The 15,302-nt window shown below is 44.9% G+C and overlaps 1 protein-coding gene across 1 annotated transcript in view; it reads left to right on the plus strand.

The window, feature by feature from the left end:
- The window catches only part of LOC147615683 (UTP--glucose-1-phosphate uridylyltransferase-like), a 61,375-nt gene extending 46,365 nt beyond the window's left edge, over positions 1-15,010 (plus strand). The window contains exons 12-21 of the mRNA XM_086778240.1: positions 12,161-12,226; positions 12,340-12,372; positions 12,479-12,531; positions 12,655-12,730; positions 12,813-12,869; positions 13,304-13,387; positions 13,560-13,658; positions 13,760-13,864; positions 14,512-14,583; positions 14,699-15,010. Of these exons, the coding sequence (XP_086634366.1) occupies positions 12,161-12,226; positions 12,340-12,372; positions 12,479-12,531; positions 12,655-12,730; positions 12,813-12,869; positions 13,304-13,387; positions 13,560-13,658; positions 13,760-13,864; positions 14,512-14,583; positions 14,699-14,734 (681 nt within the window). The 3' untranslated portion in view covers positions 14,735-15,010. The remainder of the gene's footprint in view (positions 1-12,160; positions 12,227-12,339; positions 12,373-12,478; positions 12,532-12,654; positions 12,731-12,812; positions 12,870-13,303; positions 13,388-13,559; positions 13,659-13,759; positions 13,865-14,511; positions 14,584-14,698) is intronic.
- Positions 15,011-15,302: the final 292 nt, after the last annotated feature.

Consider the following 15,302-nt stretch of genomic DNA (forward strand, 5'->3'; position numbering starts at 1 on the left):
GAGCTGACCTTGTCTGGTGTGTTGATCCCTCCACTGGGCACTTGGCATTGTTGGGAGCCACTTAAGTGCTTGGTGGTTTGAGGTGACTGTGAAAACTCGTCCATAGGGAACAAGTTTCAAATGTTTGAATACTGACTGCTATTCTAGCTTGCCCTTGAAAGTCTTGGAAAGACGATAGGGAAACTTGCTAGGAGGTTTTGCCCTAGGGACCAAATCGATATGATGATCCTCAAGACAAGAGGGTGGGAAACTGGATGGGAGATTATCCTTAAAAATGTCTGAATGAGAAAGGAGATCTTCCAATTGAGGGACTGAATAAGAAGATGAGACAATTGTTATCGATGAGATAGAAGTTGTTTGAGCATAAATCAATGCTTCTTCCGCTCGTCAGGCCTAGAGATGAGAAATCATAGGAATGCCAAGAATACTCCTATCCCCACGAATCATGACAAGCTTAGAAAAACCTTTAGAGATAATAAAGGTGTCCCAATTGGAAATAGGTTCATATTGATAAAACCACTGGATTCCTAAGATCATGTCACACCCCAAAAGAGGAGAGAGAATGAAATCTCGTTGGAATGAGGCCTTTTGAACCTGAAAAGAAAGCTGTTGTGCCCGTTAAGATGTGGGTGCGGAGACCAGTTGTAAACCCGTCTATCTCCAAATGATAGGGCACTAAGGTACAGGTCATGTTGGTAGCCAACTGGGGAGAGATGGCGTCCTCAGAACTGCCCATTTCTATGAATTGGCGGCCCTTGGCAGAGCCATAAGCTCGGATCAGGCTTTTCTGTGTGGTTGTAGCCTCACCCTCTTGCTTAGCATCAAGCACCATGGATGGCATGGAATGCATAGAAGGTAAGATTTGAACCGCATTGGTGGTAGTAGGCGGGTCTGGAGGAGGGGGGGATACTGCGGCAACTGTGGCAGAAGGCTCTTTGGAGGCTTGCTCCGCTTGCCATTTTTGAAAATCCTTCTTACCATGTCCAATGGTATGATAGAAAAAACATCGGTTTTCTGACTGATACTTCCTTTGCTCCTCTGGAGGAAGATAGCCTCCAGTGATGCTTGCTTTAGCCTTTTCCTCGGGGGTTTTCTTAGGCTTGGGTTCCTTACCCCCTGAACTAGAGCTAGGACTCTTATCTGTCTTAGTGTTTTTAGAAGACAAATTATCCTTCCCCGGTTGGGGTTTGGTACTAGATTGGGGTTGTTTAGGCTTGCCTCCGTTCAATCTCATTTCTTCATTTTGAGCGAGAGTCAAAGCCCGGTCATATGTTCTGGGTTCAAAGTTACGAATTGTGAACCAGATATTAGGATCTAGTCCACGAATGAATTGATCCATCTTGGCCTGCTCAAATAACCCTAACTGTTGTGCTAAAGTTATAACCTTTCCGGAAAACTGATGGTGATCCGTTTTGTCTGAGTTCATAGAGCTCATCTGCCAAGCTGGTTATATACTGGGGTGGGAGAAATCTGGTCTTTAGGTCATGAACAAATGTAATCTAGCTAAAAGCTGTGACACTTGTGGTCTGGTCTGTATGAAGACTAGAACAATGTTGCCACCAAGTGACTGCCTCACCCATAAGGTGCGGAGCCGTTACGTGGACTCTGTCCTGAGGATTTGTAATCCTAGCTAAGGGAAAATGAGCAGTAAATTGATGAATGAACTGATTAACTGCTAAATGATCACACTTACCATCATACTTACTAAAATTTGGTTGACTTCGAATGACAGTAGTCGATGTCACGGGCTGCTCGTTGGTGGCACCTAAGGCTGGGGAAACTGAAGAGAGGCGTTGATATCTAAGATGCATGGCCTCCTTTTCCCTTTGGTGCTCAAGTAACATACGTTCTCAATCGAGCTCTCGTTGGTGCTCTCGAGCGGCGAGTTCAGCCTGACGCCGGTCTTCTTCGATCCTGCGTTGGGCTTCCTCATGAGTCATAGTCTCGTCTATTTGCTTTTTCTTGTTGCTTTCTTGCTTCAGCTTCTACTTTTTCTTCTCTCCGTCGAACCTCGTCTTCTCTTCATTGTTGTTCCATCTGAAAGAAGAGGGAGATGTAGTCGGGGGTTGCTGGAGGCGGAGGAGGTCGTGCTACTGTTGCCTCCAAGAGTTGGAGATGTTCCATGAGAAGCTGGTTCTGAGCTCTTAGTAGAGCTATGGTGTCTACAGTAGTCAGAAGAGCAAGGTCTCCTTCGGGGGAGATTTCTTCCGGGTGATGTGTACTCTCCTCTGTAGACATGATACTGAAGTTGGTGGTTGTGCCGGAACGCAATCTGACCTTCCAAGGATGCCCTTAGGCTAGGATGCGGTGTGTGTGGACAAGCTAACATGCAGCGGAAGTGTTCGTAATTAAGGATCCTGTCACACAAATTCTCACACCGCCTTCTGTATCATGAGTTTCGTGAGTTTAGCAATCCACTTTTATGACTTCAAACTTTAAGAGAGAGAGAGAGAGAGAGAAATGAAATGTTATATTAACGTCTTCAAAAGGCCAAAGTGACCTATGAGACCAAAGTTACAACCATGTGACATCTGATACACTGTCTGGAAAAGAAAAGAAAGAATTGAAGGTAAGTATCTAGTCCTACAATACATCAGTAGGAGCATCCGAAAGCAGCAACTAGGGAGAGTGGGAAGCTAATGCTACTAGTCAAAATGCGGTACATGAGTACATGGATACATGAATACATGAATATGGGGGAGTACAAAAGTGACAGTGAGTACAACAGTATATGGCTGGAGTGGTAATCATCCTAGGAGCTCTAGCATGGGTCTGTGCCGGATGGCCTGCATAGTGAGATGCCTGGTCGAACGAGCTCAATTCCATCCCAATATCAATCTGGATAAACATCTTGGCCAGAATTTCTAGATTTGCCAGCTATTTCAATAAGCCCTAACCTTGGTAAGGTAAGGTGGGTCCTGAAGGGAGACCCGACCCGGGCGCTTTCCCCGTACAATTTCTTGAAAAAAAGCCTCACGTTTCACTCTTCACTTAGTGAGAAGAAAGTGCCCTACCTTGCCAATCTGCGCTCTTTATCTTCGAATGTTGAAGCATATTGGCTGCTCCCTTTCCCTTAAAATTGGATGCGGGGACACTTTGGCATGTCCATGACTCTAGCCAGTGGTCCAAATCCCTCTCTGAAAAGGCAATGGTAGCGCCCTCGAATCTCATAATATGCTGTGTAGCGACAGTTGTAGTGCTCCTCCGTCTCTGGCTCTATCCAACAGATCTGACAAATCCTGTCCCATGGAGGTATGCCTCTAAATCTGCCTGTCTCTATCTCTAACTGATGTGAAGAGGTGCGGATCTGCTCAATGGGGCACCTCAATCCATGAGACAGATCGGTATCCATGTAGCTCGGTCTAAGTATAAAGCCATCCTCAGTGGTGCGGAGAAGATGGTCTCTATAGAAAGCCATCTTCGTCCCCAACTCCTGTGAAGGCTCTAGCCATGTCCTCCTAGTGCCCAACTGAATGAGGTCCTGTTTGATGACTACTAATCTCAGAATGTGTCAAGGTGAGAGAGGGTGCCGAGAGAGAGAGAGAGAGAGAGAGAGAGAGAGAGAGAGAGAGAGAGAGATGAAATGAAATGTTATATTAACGTCTTCAAAAGGCCAAAGTGACCTATGAGACCAAAGTTACAACCATGTGACCTCTGATACACTATCTGGAAAAGAAAAGAAAGGACTGAAGGTAAGTATTTAGCCCTACAATACATCAGTAGGGAGCATCCGGAAGTAGCAACTAGGGAGAGTGGGAAGCTAATGCTACTAGTCAAAATGGGGTACATGAGTACATGGATGCATGAATACATGAATATGGGGGAGTACAAAAGTGACAGTGAGTACAACAGTATATGGTTGGAGTGGTAATCATCCTAGGAGCTCTAGCATGGGTCTCTGCCGGATGGCCTGGATATCTGCCATAGTGAGATGCCTGGTTGGACGAGCCCGATGCCTCGCAATGATGCTCTGAATCCTCCGGTGTAGGCACCGTCTTCGATGTAAGGATCCGCGAACCCTCGGGCGTCTGGATCTGCCCAACTGGATAGCTCTCTCAACTAGAGTCCCACGGGGTGCCCACTGTTGGGCTGTCAGCTGTGTCCCCTCCCGGGTAGTCCCTCTAAAGAAGTTAGTAATCTGTCTTTGTGTGGACTCCCTGCCAGTCGGGCATCTGCTCTCTCTGAGCCTGCGGATCTCCAGGAGATAAAAACCCAAGCATCGCTGATCACAATAGTCCATGACTCTAGCCAGTGGTCCAAATCCCTCTCTGAAAAGGCAATGGTAGCGCCCTCGAATCCCATAATATGCTGTGCAGCGACAGATGTAGTGCTCCTCCGTCTCTGGCTCTATCCAACAAATCTGACGTATCCTGTTTCCTGGAGGTATGCCTCTAAATCTGCCTGTCTCTATCTCTAACTGATGTGAAGAGGTGCGGATCTGCCCAATGGCGCACCTCAATCCATGAGACAAATGGGTATCCATGTAGCTCGGTCTAAGTATAAAGCCATCCTCAGTGGTGCGGAGAAGATGGTCTCTATAGAAAGCCATCTTCGTCCCTAACTCCTGTGAGGGCTCTAGCCATGTCCTCCTAGTGTCCAATTGAATGAGGTCCTGTCTGATGACTCTACTAAAGCGAGAAAGTGTACACCGTATGGGGTCCCGAATTAGCCACTGAAGGGCCTCCTATCCCGTTTTACTAGAATAGTATTTGCTTTATTACTTTGAAGAAACTGATTGTGGACTGACGATAAGCCAAACGCAAGATCTCGGAGGACCAAGAGTTGGGCTGAACTGTACACGGCTGTAGAAGCACCAATGATGATCAATCTCGAGCATATGCACTCTTCCCAATGGAATGAGGGAAGGCTGCAAATCTGAAGCTGAGGTAGGGGCTGATTGGGACTGTTTCTAGGCTATGTATGAATGCTGAGTTTTACCTTCACCAAAGTGTTGTAGCAAAACGATGAAGATAAGGATGCTGAAAACTGTATGTATGCTGAAAATGCAAGGTGACCTGAAGGGCTGAATGCTGTAGATGCTGCGTTTTGATGAATGAAGGCTGAATGCTCATGCGTTGATGCTCCTACGTGCTGATGGATGAAACGCTGAGGGCTGATATGCTGAATGCTCCAATCGCTTATGCTCCTTGGGCTGAAGGCTCCAAGCGTTGAGGGCTGGTTGGCTGAATATGATATGAATGAATGAATGATACAATGCTCAACTATTTATATGCTCTTTTGATGCTGGTCGGTTGGCTATAGAGCTGGCCGACTGCATCATGTCCTGTATAAATGGATAAATAAGGTAAAAATGCCAATTAAATGCTATAAACTATGGAAAAAATACTGGAATAATATTGAGTAATATTTTGATGCTTCTGCCATGGTCCACGTGGTCTTATGTGCGTATGGGATGAATGATATGCAAAATGTAACCATGAGCTAATGCAAACTCTAAGGCTTCTATTGACTCTACATGCTTGAATGCATCTCTTCAAGTGGGTTAAGGGACTTGGACTGACTGACTTGGGTTAAGGGACTTGGGACTGACTGACTGACTGTCTAAGGCTGAGGAATGACTTGCGTCGCTTGTGCTTGACTTATCCTGGGATTGGACTGAGGATTACAATGGGATCATGGCGTACGACAATTATCATCCTAAAGGGTACTAATAATGTACAATGTTGCACTGATGATGATGAGCCATCTTGTCACCATGCACTACAGTGTAGAGTGCATGTGACTTAAGAATTCATCTCCTGACCTAATTTGGTATACGTGCATCCTCTTGGAAGTCTAATAAATGCCCGGTACACCTCTTCATCATTTTAGAGGGTGACAGACGCGCGGGACATGCACTGACCTCATGTGCGGGACAAGACACTTGACTTTGATCCTTTATAGTTGATCCGAGCTGGCTAGTCTTAGACAAGGGCTCTCAAAGGGCCAATTACCACTCTTAAGACGTACACCTGCTGTGCAGATATGGCCACGTGGCATCTAAGTGCGGGATGCACGTGACATCCCCTTCTGCTTAACTTGATAGAAGCTGCATAGTCTCCAAATAGTCTGTCAATAATGCCGGATAACCTTCAAAGAAGTTCTTGTTAAGCCAAATTGCTTCATGCACCCCTTGGTCGTGAAACTTCATGAGGTATTGGCGCTCTTTTAAGTTGAGCCATGCTTGAAGCAACGCAAAAGGATTTATTTTGAAACCTCACTTTGGCTTTGTCGATGCTATCAGGTTTCGGTTCATCTTGGACATCTGTAGGAGGAGGTCTGGCATAGTGCTTCAACCTAGCAACATGAAACTCATCATGCATGGTCCAATTCAAAAGGTAACTTCAACTTTATGGACACCTCGTTGATCCTCTTCAAGTGGATAAAGGTTCGAAACTTTGAAATGACAACTTTGGGCATCGCTTGCCCACGTATTTCAACCTTTGTTTCATGATTTTGAGATAATACCAATCCCCTTTCGAGAATTTCACATCCCTTGTGTCCTTGTTGGCCTGTCGAGAATAGGCCTTTTGTGCTTTGGCTAACGTGTCTTTCACATACTCCAAAACCTCTTGGTAATTCTCTGTCATGCAGTTAGCATCGAGCACTAAAGACGATGTCCTGGTCAATAAAGATTGGAGTGGTCTTCCAAACGTTGCCTCATAGGGAGTCTTGCCATAGCTGAAGAAAAAGAGTCATTCAGAACATCTTGAACCAAAGTCAAAAACTATTCCCACTTACCTTGTTGACATGGACATACACATCGAATGTCAATTGATTGTAAACCTCTGGCTGGCCATCCATTTGTGGATGGAATGCAGTGGAAAAATTCATCTTAATACAAAAATTATTAAACAATGTCCTCCAAAAATGACTGGTAAACTAGGCATCGCAATCTGATACAACGGTCCTAAGAATGCCACCAATTGGGTACCAATGTCAAATAAACAACTTTGCAATATCTTCAGCAACCACGTTAGCCTTGTAGGGAATAACCACAATGGACTTGCTAAAATGATCAACAACCATCAAACAGTGTGTTACACTTAATTGGCCTGGGAGGCAAATTTGTCACAAAATCCATCGAGATATCTTGGAAAGGGCGATGGTTGTAACAAACCCGCTTTCTTTCCATGCAACGCTTTCACCTTTTGACAAACTGGACAATGTTGCACATATGTGAACACATCTCACCTCATTTTGGGCCAATAGAATTGCCTCTTGATTTTCTCCAACATTGAGTTTATGCCCCTATGTCCACCAATGATGGCATCATGGATGTCATGGAGAATAGTTGCCCTGAATTGCTTCAAGACTCAGAGTTGACTTTTGTAGAAAAGCCAACCGTTCTGTAACAAGGAATGAAACGTGTTCTATGTGTCGTCTTTGTTCCTCCTACATGGCACCATGAGCTGCTGCGTGCATATGAAGCTCAAACTCTTGTACCTGCAATTCATGTAAAGCATGGGACTGCTGCGTTAACTCCGCAATGGAGTTAGTCAAGGTAGACATATGGGTGAGAACTGTCGAGGTGGAGGGGAGGTGAATTTGGGCATGTTCTTAGATTCATCTAGGTATATGTGTGTGTGTGTGTGTATCTATGTATGTATGTATGTATACATATACATATATATATATGTGTGTGTGTGTGTGTGTGTGTGTGTGTGTTGAATATATATGGATATGTGTATCTATATATATATGTATGTATGTACACACACACACACACACACTTTTTTTGTGTGGTGAAAACCATTGTTTAATTATAAATGCAATGTACATTTATAGCTGCCCCAACATGGATCACCTATTATGGAAAACTAGAAACAGTGATAAAACACTTCCAACAGGGCCGTGGAAAGGTCTCCAAGAAAGTGGGCATCTTGGAGATACTGGAGCAAGGAAAATCTGAACAAGGCGAAGACATCCGCCGAAGTGTGCCCAAACAATTGAGTGTTGCGGGCATGGTATAAACTCCATAAGGCTCAATAACAGCACCACGACAAAAAGAGAGCATAATCGAGGGTAGAGGGATATCAATCAAAAAGCCAAAAGTGCCTGCCAAAGGAAAGGCTGGGAAACCGGCATGGAGAAGAGTAGTCAAACCTTCTCGCGTGGATGTGAACAAGTAGGGCAAACCGAGGAGAAAATATGCCGGGTAGTGAGAAGGACACCCATTGGAAGGCATGTTTTCCACCACCCAAGCGGCCTATCCAAATGCCAGAAATGATTGCCATGCTCTTGAATCCATGGTTGCGGAAGAAGAAGACGGTAGGCTTTTTTGGCGGACAGATTGGCAAAAGAGAAAGTGGAATAATCTGGTAGCCCCTGATCAAACTTCCAATCAAGCAGTGGAAGAGAAGAAAACAGGCAAGGCACCGGCTGGAAAGGCTGTAGCAATTCAGCGATAGCATGCCATATAGGTCGGTGATGCATCGCTAGATGAAACTGTGTCCGGAAAAGAGAGTGTGCAGCCACTATCATCCACTACACCATCCACCAAAGAAATGCCCAAGCGATGCAGAAAATAAGCCTTCGAGGGTGAAAAAGTGCCAAAGGGGAATCAAAGACCCAACTCCAGTGTAGACTCTGCTGACGAAGCGAGTTGCCCGGATCCGGAGGGTGGCCAAACCAAGATAAATGTGCCAAAAGTTGCTGCCAATCGGAAATCAAACGGGTAGAAAAAGGACAGCCAAGAATGCGGCCTTGAAAATACCCGAACATAACATCCGAGACAGCTGGTGTCCAGTGCCCAAATGGTGCTTGTCCTGAGAGAGGCAAACAAGTGAGAAATCATGAGTGTCCAGGGCTGACGTTGTTCCAAGAAAGTAGGCAAGAGCATGGCCTTACGAGCAAGCACATGAACATGTATGTTGAGGATGTTCAAGCCCCCATGCATCTTTGGCGTGCAAACATAACTGCATTTGAGAAGACTCACTGCCTACGGTCAGTTTTGGTACCCCAAAGACATGCTATCACTCTGGACATAAACTGCTAAATGTCCGAAGAGGACCAAGGAATGAGCGGCAGATGAAATTGCACATAAGCCATAATGGACCGGACAATCCGAAGGCGAACATGAAGTGGCCAAGTGGAAAGTTTCCAGTAGTCCAGCTTATGGTAAAGCTTTTGAAGAACCCACTGTCTCTTGTGTGCCAAGGAAATGTGCCAACCAATGGGGTACCCCAAATGCCGCACCACATGATCAAGACAGTGTGACCCGACATAAGATGTAGCCATAAATCACAAGCGTGCAAGGAATCAAGCATACGCTCCCAAGCGTGATGTTCCCTTAAGAGCATATGAGACCGATGCGTGCTATTGTCCCCCGGATCAGGTGCTTTATTAAAATCCCTGCAAAGAAAAGCATGTCCCATCCAAGGGTAGGCTGTCAAACGGTGCCACATTTCAGCTCGTGTAGCAGAAGTTTGCGAAGCATAAACCGAGGCAAACTCATAAATCTCCCCATTAAGCATACATTGAACGACAAGGAAACGGCCCTACGGATCATTGTACGCAGCATGTGGCAGCAACTCATGATGTACAAGCATAGCAACACCTGAGAACGCAGAAGAACTAGCATAGAAAATCTGAAACCTAGCAAAATATCCTTCATGGCGTGCCAAGGAGTGTTGATTGTGCTCCTACAAACACACTATATGCGGCTTATTGCTATTAATGTAGTCCCACACTAGCCTCCATTTATTTACACGGCAGAGGCCTTGAACATTGTATGTAATGCATTTGAGCGGTATATATATATGTACAAACTGCAAGAAAGTCCCACCACTCAACTCTCAACCTGCATGCCTGCACTAGGCTGGGCCATGACTGACTGCTCATCAACATTAGCAAGCTCCGGAAGGTCAGAAGTAGGGGCATCAGCAGAAACATGAGTACCCGATAATGGATGCAATGAATCAGCTCCTCGAACCACTACTGACCAAAGTCGCCCCACCCCAAATCCATCATCAGGCATAGACTCCGAGGAAGTAGAAGGAATTTCGGTCCAATTCCTGTTAACCACTGGCCTGGCTTTAAGTGGTTTCTTTGGCAGTTGCCAATCCGACGAAGTAGTAGCCTTAACTGCACCATTCCCCTTGTCCCAAGTCTTGACCGGTGGGGTAGACACTTCAGCTTTCCCTTTCTCAGTTGCTGTGGGTGGCGAGGGACCCGACTTAGGTGCAAGACAAGGCCCGGAAAGAGGCGGGTCCACCGGCTGGATGGCAGCGGGTGGAGGCTTTAACAAAACTTGCGGACAATCAGATTGATGCGACCAAACTTTCCACACTCAAAATAGGAGCTTGCAAAATTTTCCCATTTTAGTTTAAAAAATACCTCCTGAGAGGGCATACTAGGCATATCAATCTGAAGCGCCACATGGGGAGGAGTGGGTTTATCTGTACCCCACAGCACGCAAAAACGATTGACATTGCCATTCGAACGAGGTGGACATACAACTTTCCCAGTGCTTCGGCTAAGAACGGTAATGTAGGTCTGCAATACAAAGGCAAGTCCAACACTTCTACCCAAACCGGGCATTTGTGCCTGATAAGATTTTGATAGTCCTTGGTTGGCATTCAAGGAAAAACATGCACCAACTGGCGACCATAAAACAAGGGAGATTTCTCCAAAAGCATTTGCTTATACTGTGGCTCAGTGAAAATAACCTCATAAAAACCACGGGCAGCTTTGTAACAGCGTGCAACAAGGCATCCTTTAAGCAAAGTCTTAATCCACTGTGCAACATCCCCCGCATTAGGCATGTGGCCTGGAAAGAATAGCACAACTGCTTTCTGTGCCAAACTCATTACTGGAGCATACAAGACCTGTCCCGGGATCGAAACACGAAAAGCCGGCTCTAGCTCATCCCAAGCTTGCTGAATTTCAGAAAACCCTTCTTGCAAGGTGTCGACAAAAGGCTGTAATTCTGGATTCACACAGCAAGCAGGCGCATCATCAACTAAAACCTGGTGACGCTTAAGGTCGCCTCTTTGAAAAGTCTTCACAGGCTCCATGAAGAAAGCCCTGACCAGCAAACACAGACACACACACACACACACACACACACACACACAGCTGTACACAGGCTGGCTACACAGACCCTCTCTCTCATACACATACACACACACACTCACAAGGGGATGTACAGAGAAGAGAAAGGAAAGGCAAAAATCAAAGGGTTGCAAGATGTAGACGTGCAGGACAGAAGTCGTAGGTCTGAAAAGGAAGGCATGCAGGTCGCAAGATGTGCAGGTCTCAGGCCCAGGTGAATAAAGTCGAGCAGGTCGCAGATCGCAGGCGAGTAGAGTGGAGCAGGTTGCATGCAAGCAGGTACACACACACACACACATTGGGATGCTGTGTTTGGCCATTTTGAAGGCAAGATTGCTGGTTGTCCTTTCTCCACAAAGTTAATTTTGGCATGGAAAAAGCTTACACAGTTTCTCAGCTGGACTCCTCGAGTGAATACTAACTGTAACACACACACACACACACACACACACACATGTATGTATGCCTTGTATCTCTGGAGCACTGACAGAAACTCAGTTCACAGACCTTTGTATGAATGTATGCTGTGTGTGCGCGTGGGGGGTGTGTGTGTGGGAGCATATATTGATACCAAGTTCTACACCCACTATTGGGCACTGATGACGTTAGTGGGGATGTCATAGTATCTAGTCTATACTATGCATGATGGAGTTGATGGTTTATTGTCTTGTGGATGACTACCATGAGGTTATAAATTGCACTTTCTTATAAGGTGAATTTGGGCATGTTCTTGGATTCATCTAGGTATATATACATACATGTATATGTATGTACATATATGTGTATGTATGTGTGTATGTATATACACATATTTTCAAAACTTGTGGTTTTTTTAGTGACGGACAAAACCTTTGGAAAAAAAACCTTCGAAACGTTTCTTATGACTGATCCTTGGCTGACTTGTCTTGGACAAGAGCTCACAAAGGGCCAGTTACCACTCTTAGACTTGCGCTTGCTGCATAGATATGGCCACGTGGCATCCAAGTGCGGGATGCACGTGACAGCCTGGCACTCGAGTTGGCTGCATTGCCAACCCACAGGTGGGACATGGTGGGATGGATGGGTACGGTGTGTACTCCCCTTAATATTTACTTTGCTGTATCAGGTCACTCCCAAGACTTTGGCTGATGTAAAGGGAGGGACGCTCATCTCTTACGAAGGCAGAGTCCAGGTATAAGATTGTTATTGTCTCCTTAGACCTGTAAATTACATTTTTACTGCTAATTATTTACATAAATATGTTTTCAGAACTAGAAGGGCCCTCATATATTAATTTTTTTGCAGCTTCTGGAGATTGCACAGGTTCCTGATGAACATGTGAGTTAAGATCTAGTCTTGGGGATCAGACAGCTTGGTAACGGGTTTTTTTTCCCCCTTGTTTCTTCCATAACATTAGGGTGTATCTATATTCTGTTTCTACCAGGTCGGGGAGTTCAAATCAATTGAGAAGTTCAAAATCTTCAATACAAACAACCTGTGATTTCTCTTGCCTGACTCTACTCTGTTTGGTGACTCAGCTAGCGCACACATGCTTTTGTGCATGCATTGTTTGCCTGGATCTAGTACCATTTGGTTGACTAACATTATCTCTGCTTGCAGCTGGGTGAACCTCAAGGCCGTGAAGAGGCTTGTTGAAGCTGATGCTCTTCAGATGGAGATTATTCCCAATCCAAAGGTAGTGCTATTTTGATAATTTTCACCTTAGCTGTATCCTGACTGAACGTTTTGTTGCTTGACTAGTTCCTTTTTTTTGGCAGGAAGTAGACGGTGTGAAGGTTTTACAGTTGGAGACGGCAGCAGGAGCAGCTATTAGGGTACTGTTTCCCCCCCTCCCTCCCTCCCTCCCTCTCTCTCTCTCTCACACACATACATGCGCATGTGCACACATGCACATGCGCTGGTGCGCGTGCACGCACACGCGCACACACACACACACACACACACACACACACACACACATTTGTGCTGGAAACGGGCATTTGTTCGGATGCATGCACGGGCGGGCTAGCATATATGCATGCATTCATGCATGTGCAAACACAGACATGTGGACAAAATCTCACTCCTTTGCTCAAGTACCTTGTTAAGTTTTAAAAAAAGGGGAAAAAATTTGCTTTATGATTGTGTTGCTTAGAGCTGCCTGATTTATTTGTCTTTGCATATTGCCCCATTCTATTCTATGCATGCTCTGCACAGGTCTTATGATGGTTGTGTGAAGCATTCTAAAATAGCAGTCTCTGGTGCACAGTTTTTTGACAAAGCAATTGGTATCAATGTGCCACGTTCTCGTTTTCTACCTGTCAAGGCAACGTCAGACCTCTTGCTTGTGCAGGTACTGGTTTAGCTTTGAAATTCTTTTCTTGCAGTGGGATTAAAAAAAAAATGTTTACCTGGTAGGAAAAATTTTATTTTTTGTAATAAATCTCACTTTTAGATTTGTTGCTATATTTTTACAAATGAAATGTTTTAAGGATGGTTGACTGATTATCCTTTGAGTGTCTCAGTCTGATTTGTACACTGTGGAAGATGGTCTAGTCATTCGTAACCCAGAAAGAAGCAAGCCAGAAAACCCATCAATTGATCTCAGCTCTGAATTTAAAAAGGCAAGTTTTCTAGCTAGTGTTGAAACTGTAGTATCTATCTTCAATTGCAGCATGAGCTAAATAAAGATCGTCCAACAACATTTGTTTTTTGTATCAAGTAGGTTGGAGATTTTCTCAAGCGATTTAAATCCATCCCAAGCATCCTGCATCTGGACAATTTGAAGGTTACAGGAGATGTTTGGTTTGGCAGTGGCATTGTTCTGAAGGTATGCTTCCTATCCATCTCCATGGTATAAGTTGGCTACATGGGTTTGTGTGGATTTGCTTGCGCTCCTGTGTGTGGCCTTGCAAATGTACACATGCCCATATGCTTTATTTTGAGAAACACCAGCAAGAAGTCACACGATGTAGTAGCCAAGAGAACTTGAGTGCTTAGTTGTGGATGATCTATGTGAGAAGATCTCCTATTTGCATTCCACGTATCCTGTTGTACATAAGATTTGTAGGATGGGGAAGCCATCAGATGTGAGTGCATCCTGGCATTTCCATTATAATGTGTTGCAAGGATGCAGAGAAGCAGCTAGCAACATGGAACTGCTGTGGGAAAGGGGTGAAATATTTAGGGGGTCTGAGAAAGCTTTTGGGGGCAGGGGGCAAGCAAGCTGGATCTTAGGGATGAGGGTACAGGCTAAGGAAGGAGGGTGGGGAGGTGCAACACACTGCAGGTTTGAGCATAGATGAGGGCTATTGTTGGTACTGTGGCTATCTCGTAAGACCCTTTCAGCTTATTAGCTGCAAGCTGTGAGGTTAGTAGTGTCATAAAGCGTATATCCTATGTAAATATATGTTTTCCCTTTTAATGGGGCAGAGAGGAAGACCGTTCTGATTGTCCTCTCTCTTGTCTGGATTTCAGGGCAAGGTTGTAATTGAAGCAAAAAAAGGCGAAAAGGTGGTCATTCCGGATGACGCGACTGTTGAAGATAAGGTGATGCCTGCTGAGAATCTTTGACATGATAGGGTAGTGCTATCCAAGCATCTGTGAATTTGCAGGAAGGATTAAGTAAAACATGTATGTTTGACACTGTTATCCTTTTGTGCAGCTTGTCACCTCAGGCCCAACCTTTTCTTCAGTTTAAGTAGAGCAAGGCTTTATCAGGTGTATGTGAATGTGATAAATATTTATCATAATTTACCAGGGCCAAGCAGATGTCTGATGAGTAATTTTTTTTTGAATGAGGCTTAAGAAAGAGGGGTTGTAGCCGAATGGCATTGCTGCAAGAAGCACATTATAAATAGCAGGCATGTAATAGATCTTTTTGATGCCAAGTTACATCTCTTAACATTTTGGTGGATCCAGGATCCATGGAAATTTTTCATCTCTACTGTAGAATCTACATACGAGTGTTTAGTGAGACATGTTGTGTCCTGTGAAGACCGATGACCAAGCTGCATGTGACTGTTTAGTGAGACATGTTGTGTCCTTTGAAGATCTTTTTGATGCCAAGTTACATCTCTTAACATTTTGGTGGATCCAGGATCCATGGAAATTTTTCATCTCTACTGTAGAATCTACATACAAGTGTTTAGTGAGACATGTTGTCCCCTGTGAAGACCGATGACCAAGCTGCATGTGACTGTTTAGTGAGACATGTTGTGTCCTTTGAAGACCGAGGACCAAGCTACATCCAAGCTAATTTCCTAGTG

Source organism: Cibotium barometz, chromosome 39, assembly GCF_041138505.1.
Source record: "Cibotium barometz isolate CiBa-2024 chromosome 39, ASM4113850v1, whole genome shotgun sequence".
NCBI classification, from domain to species: domain Eukaryota; kingdom Viridiplantae; phylum Streptophyta; class Polypodiopsida; order Cyatheales; family Cibotiaceae; genus Cibotium; species Cibotium barometz.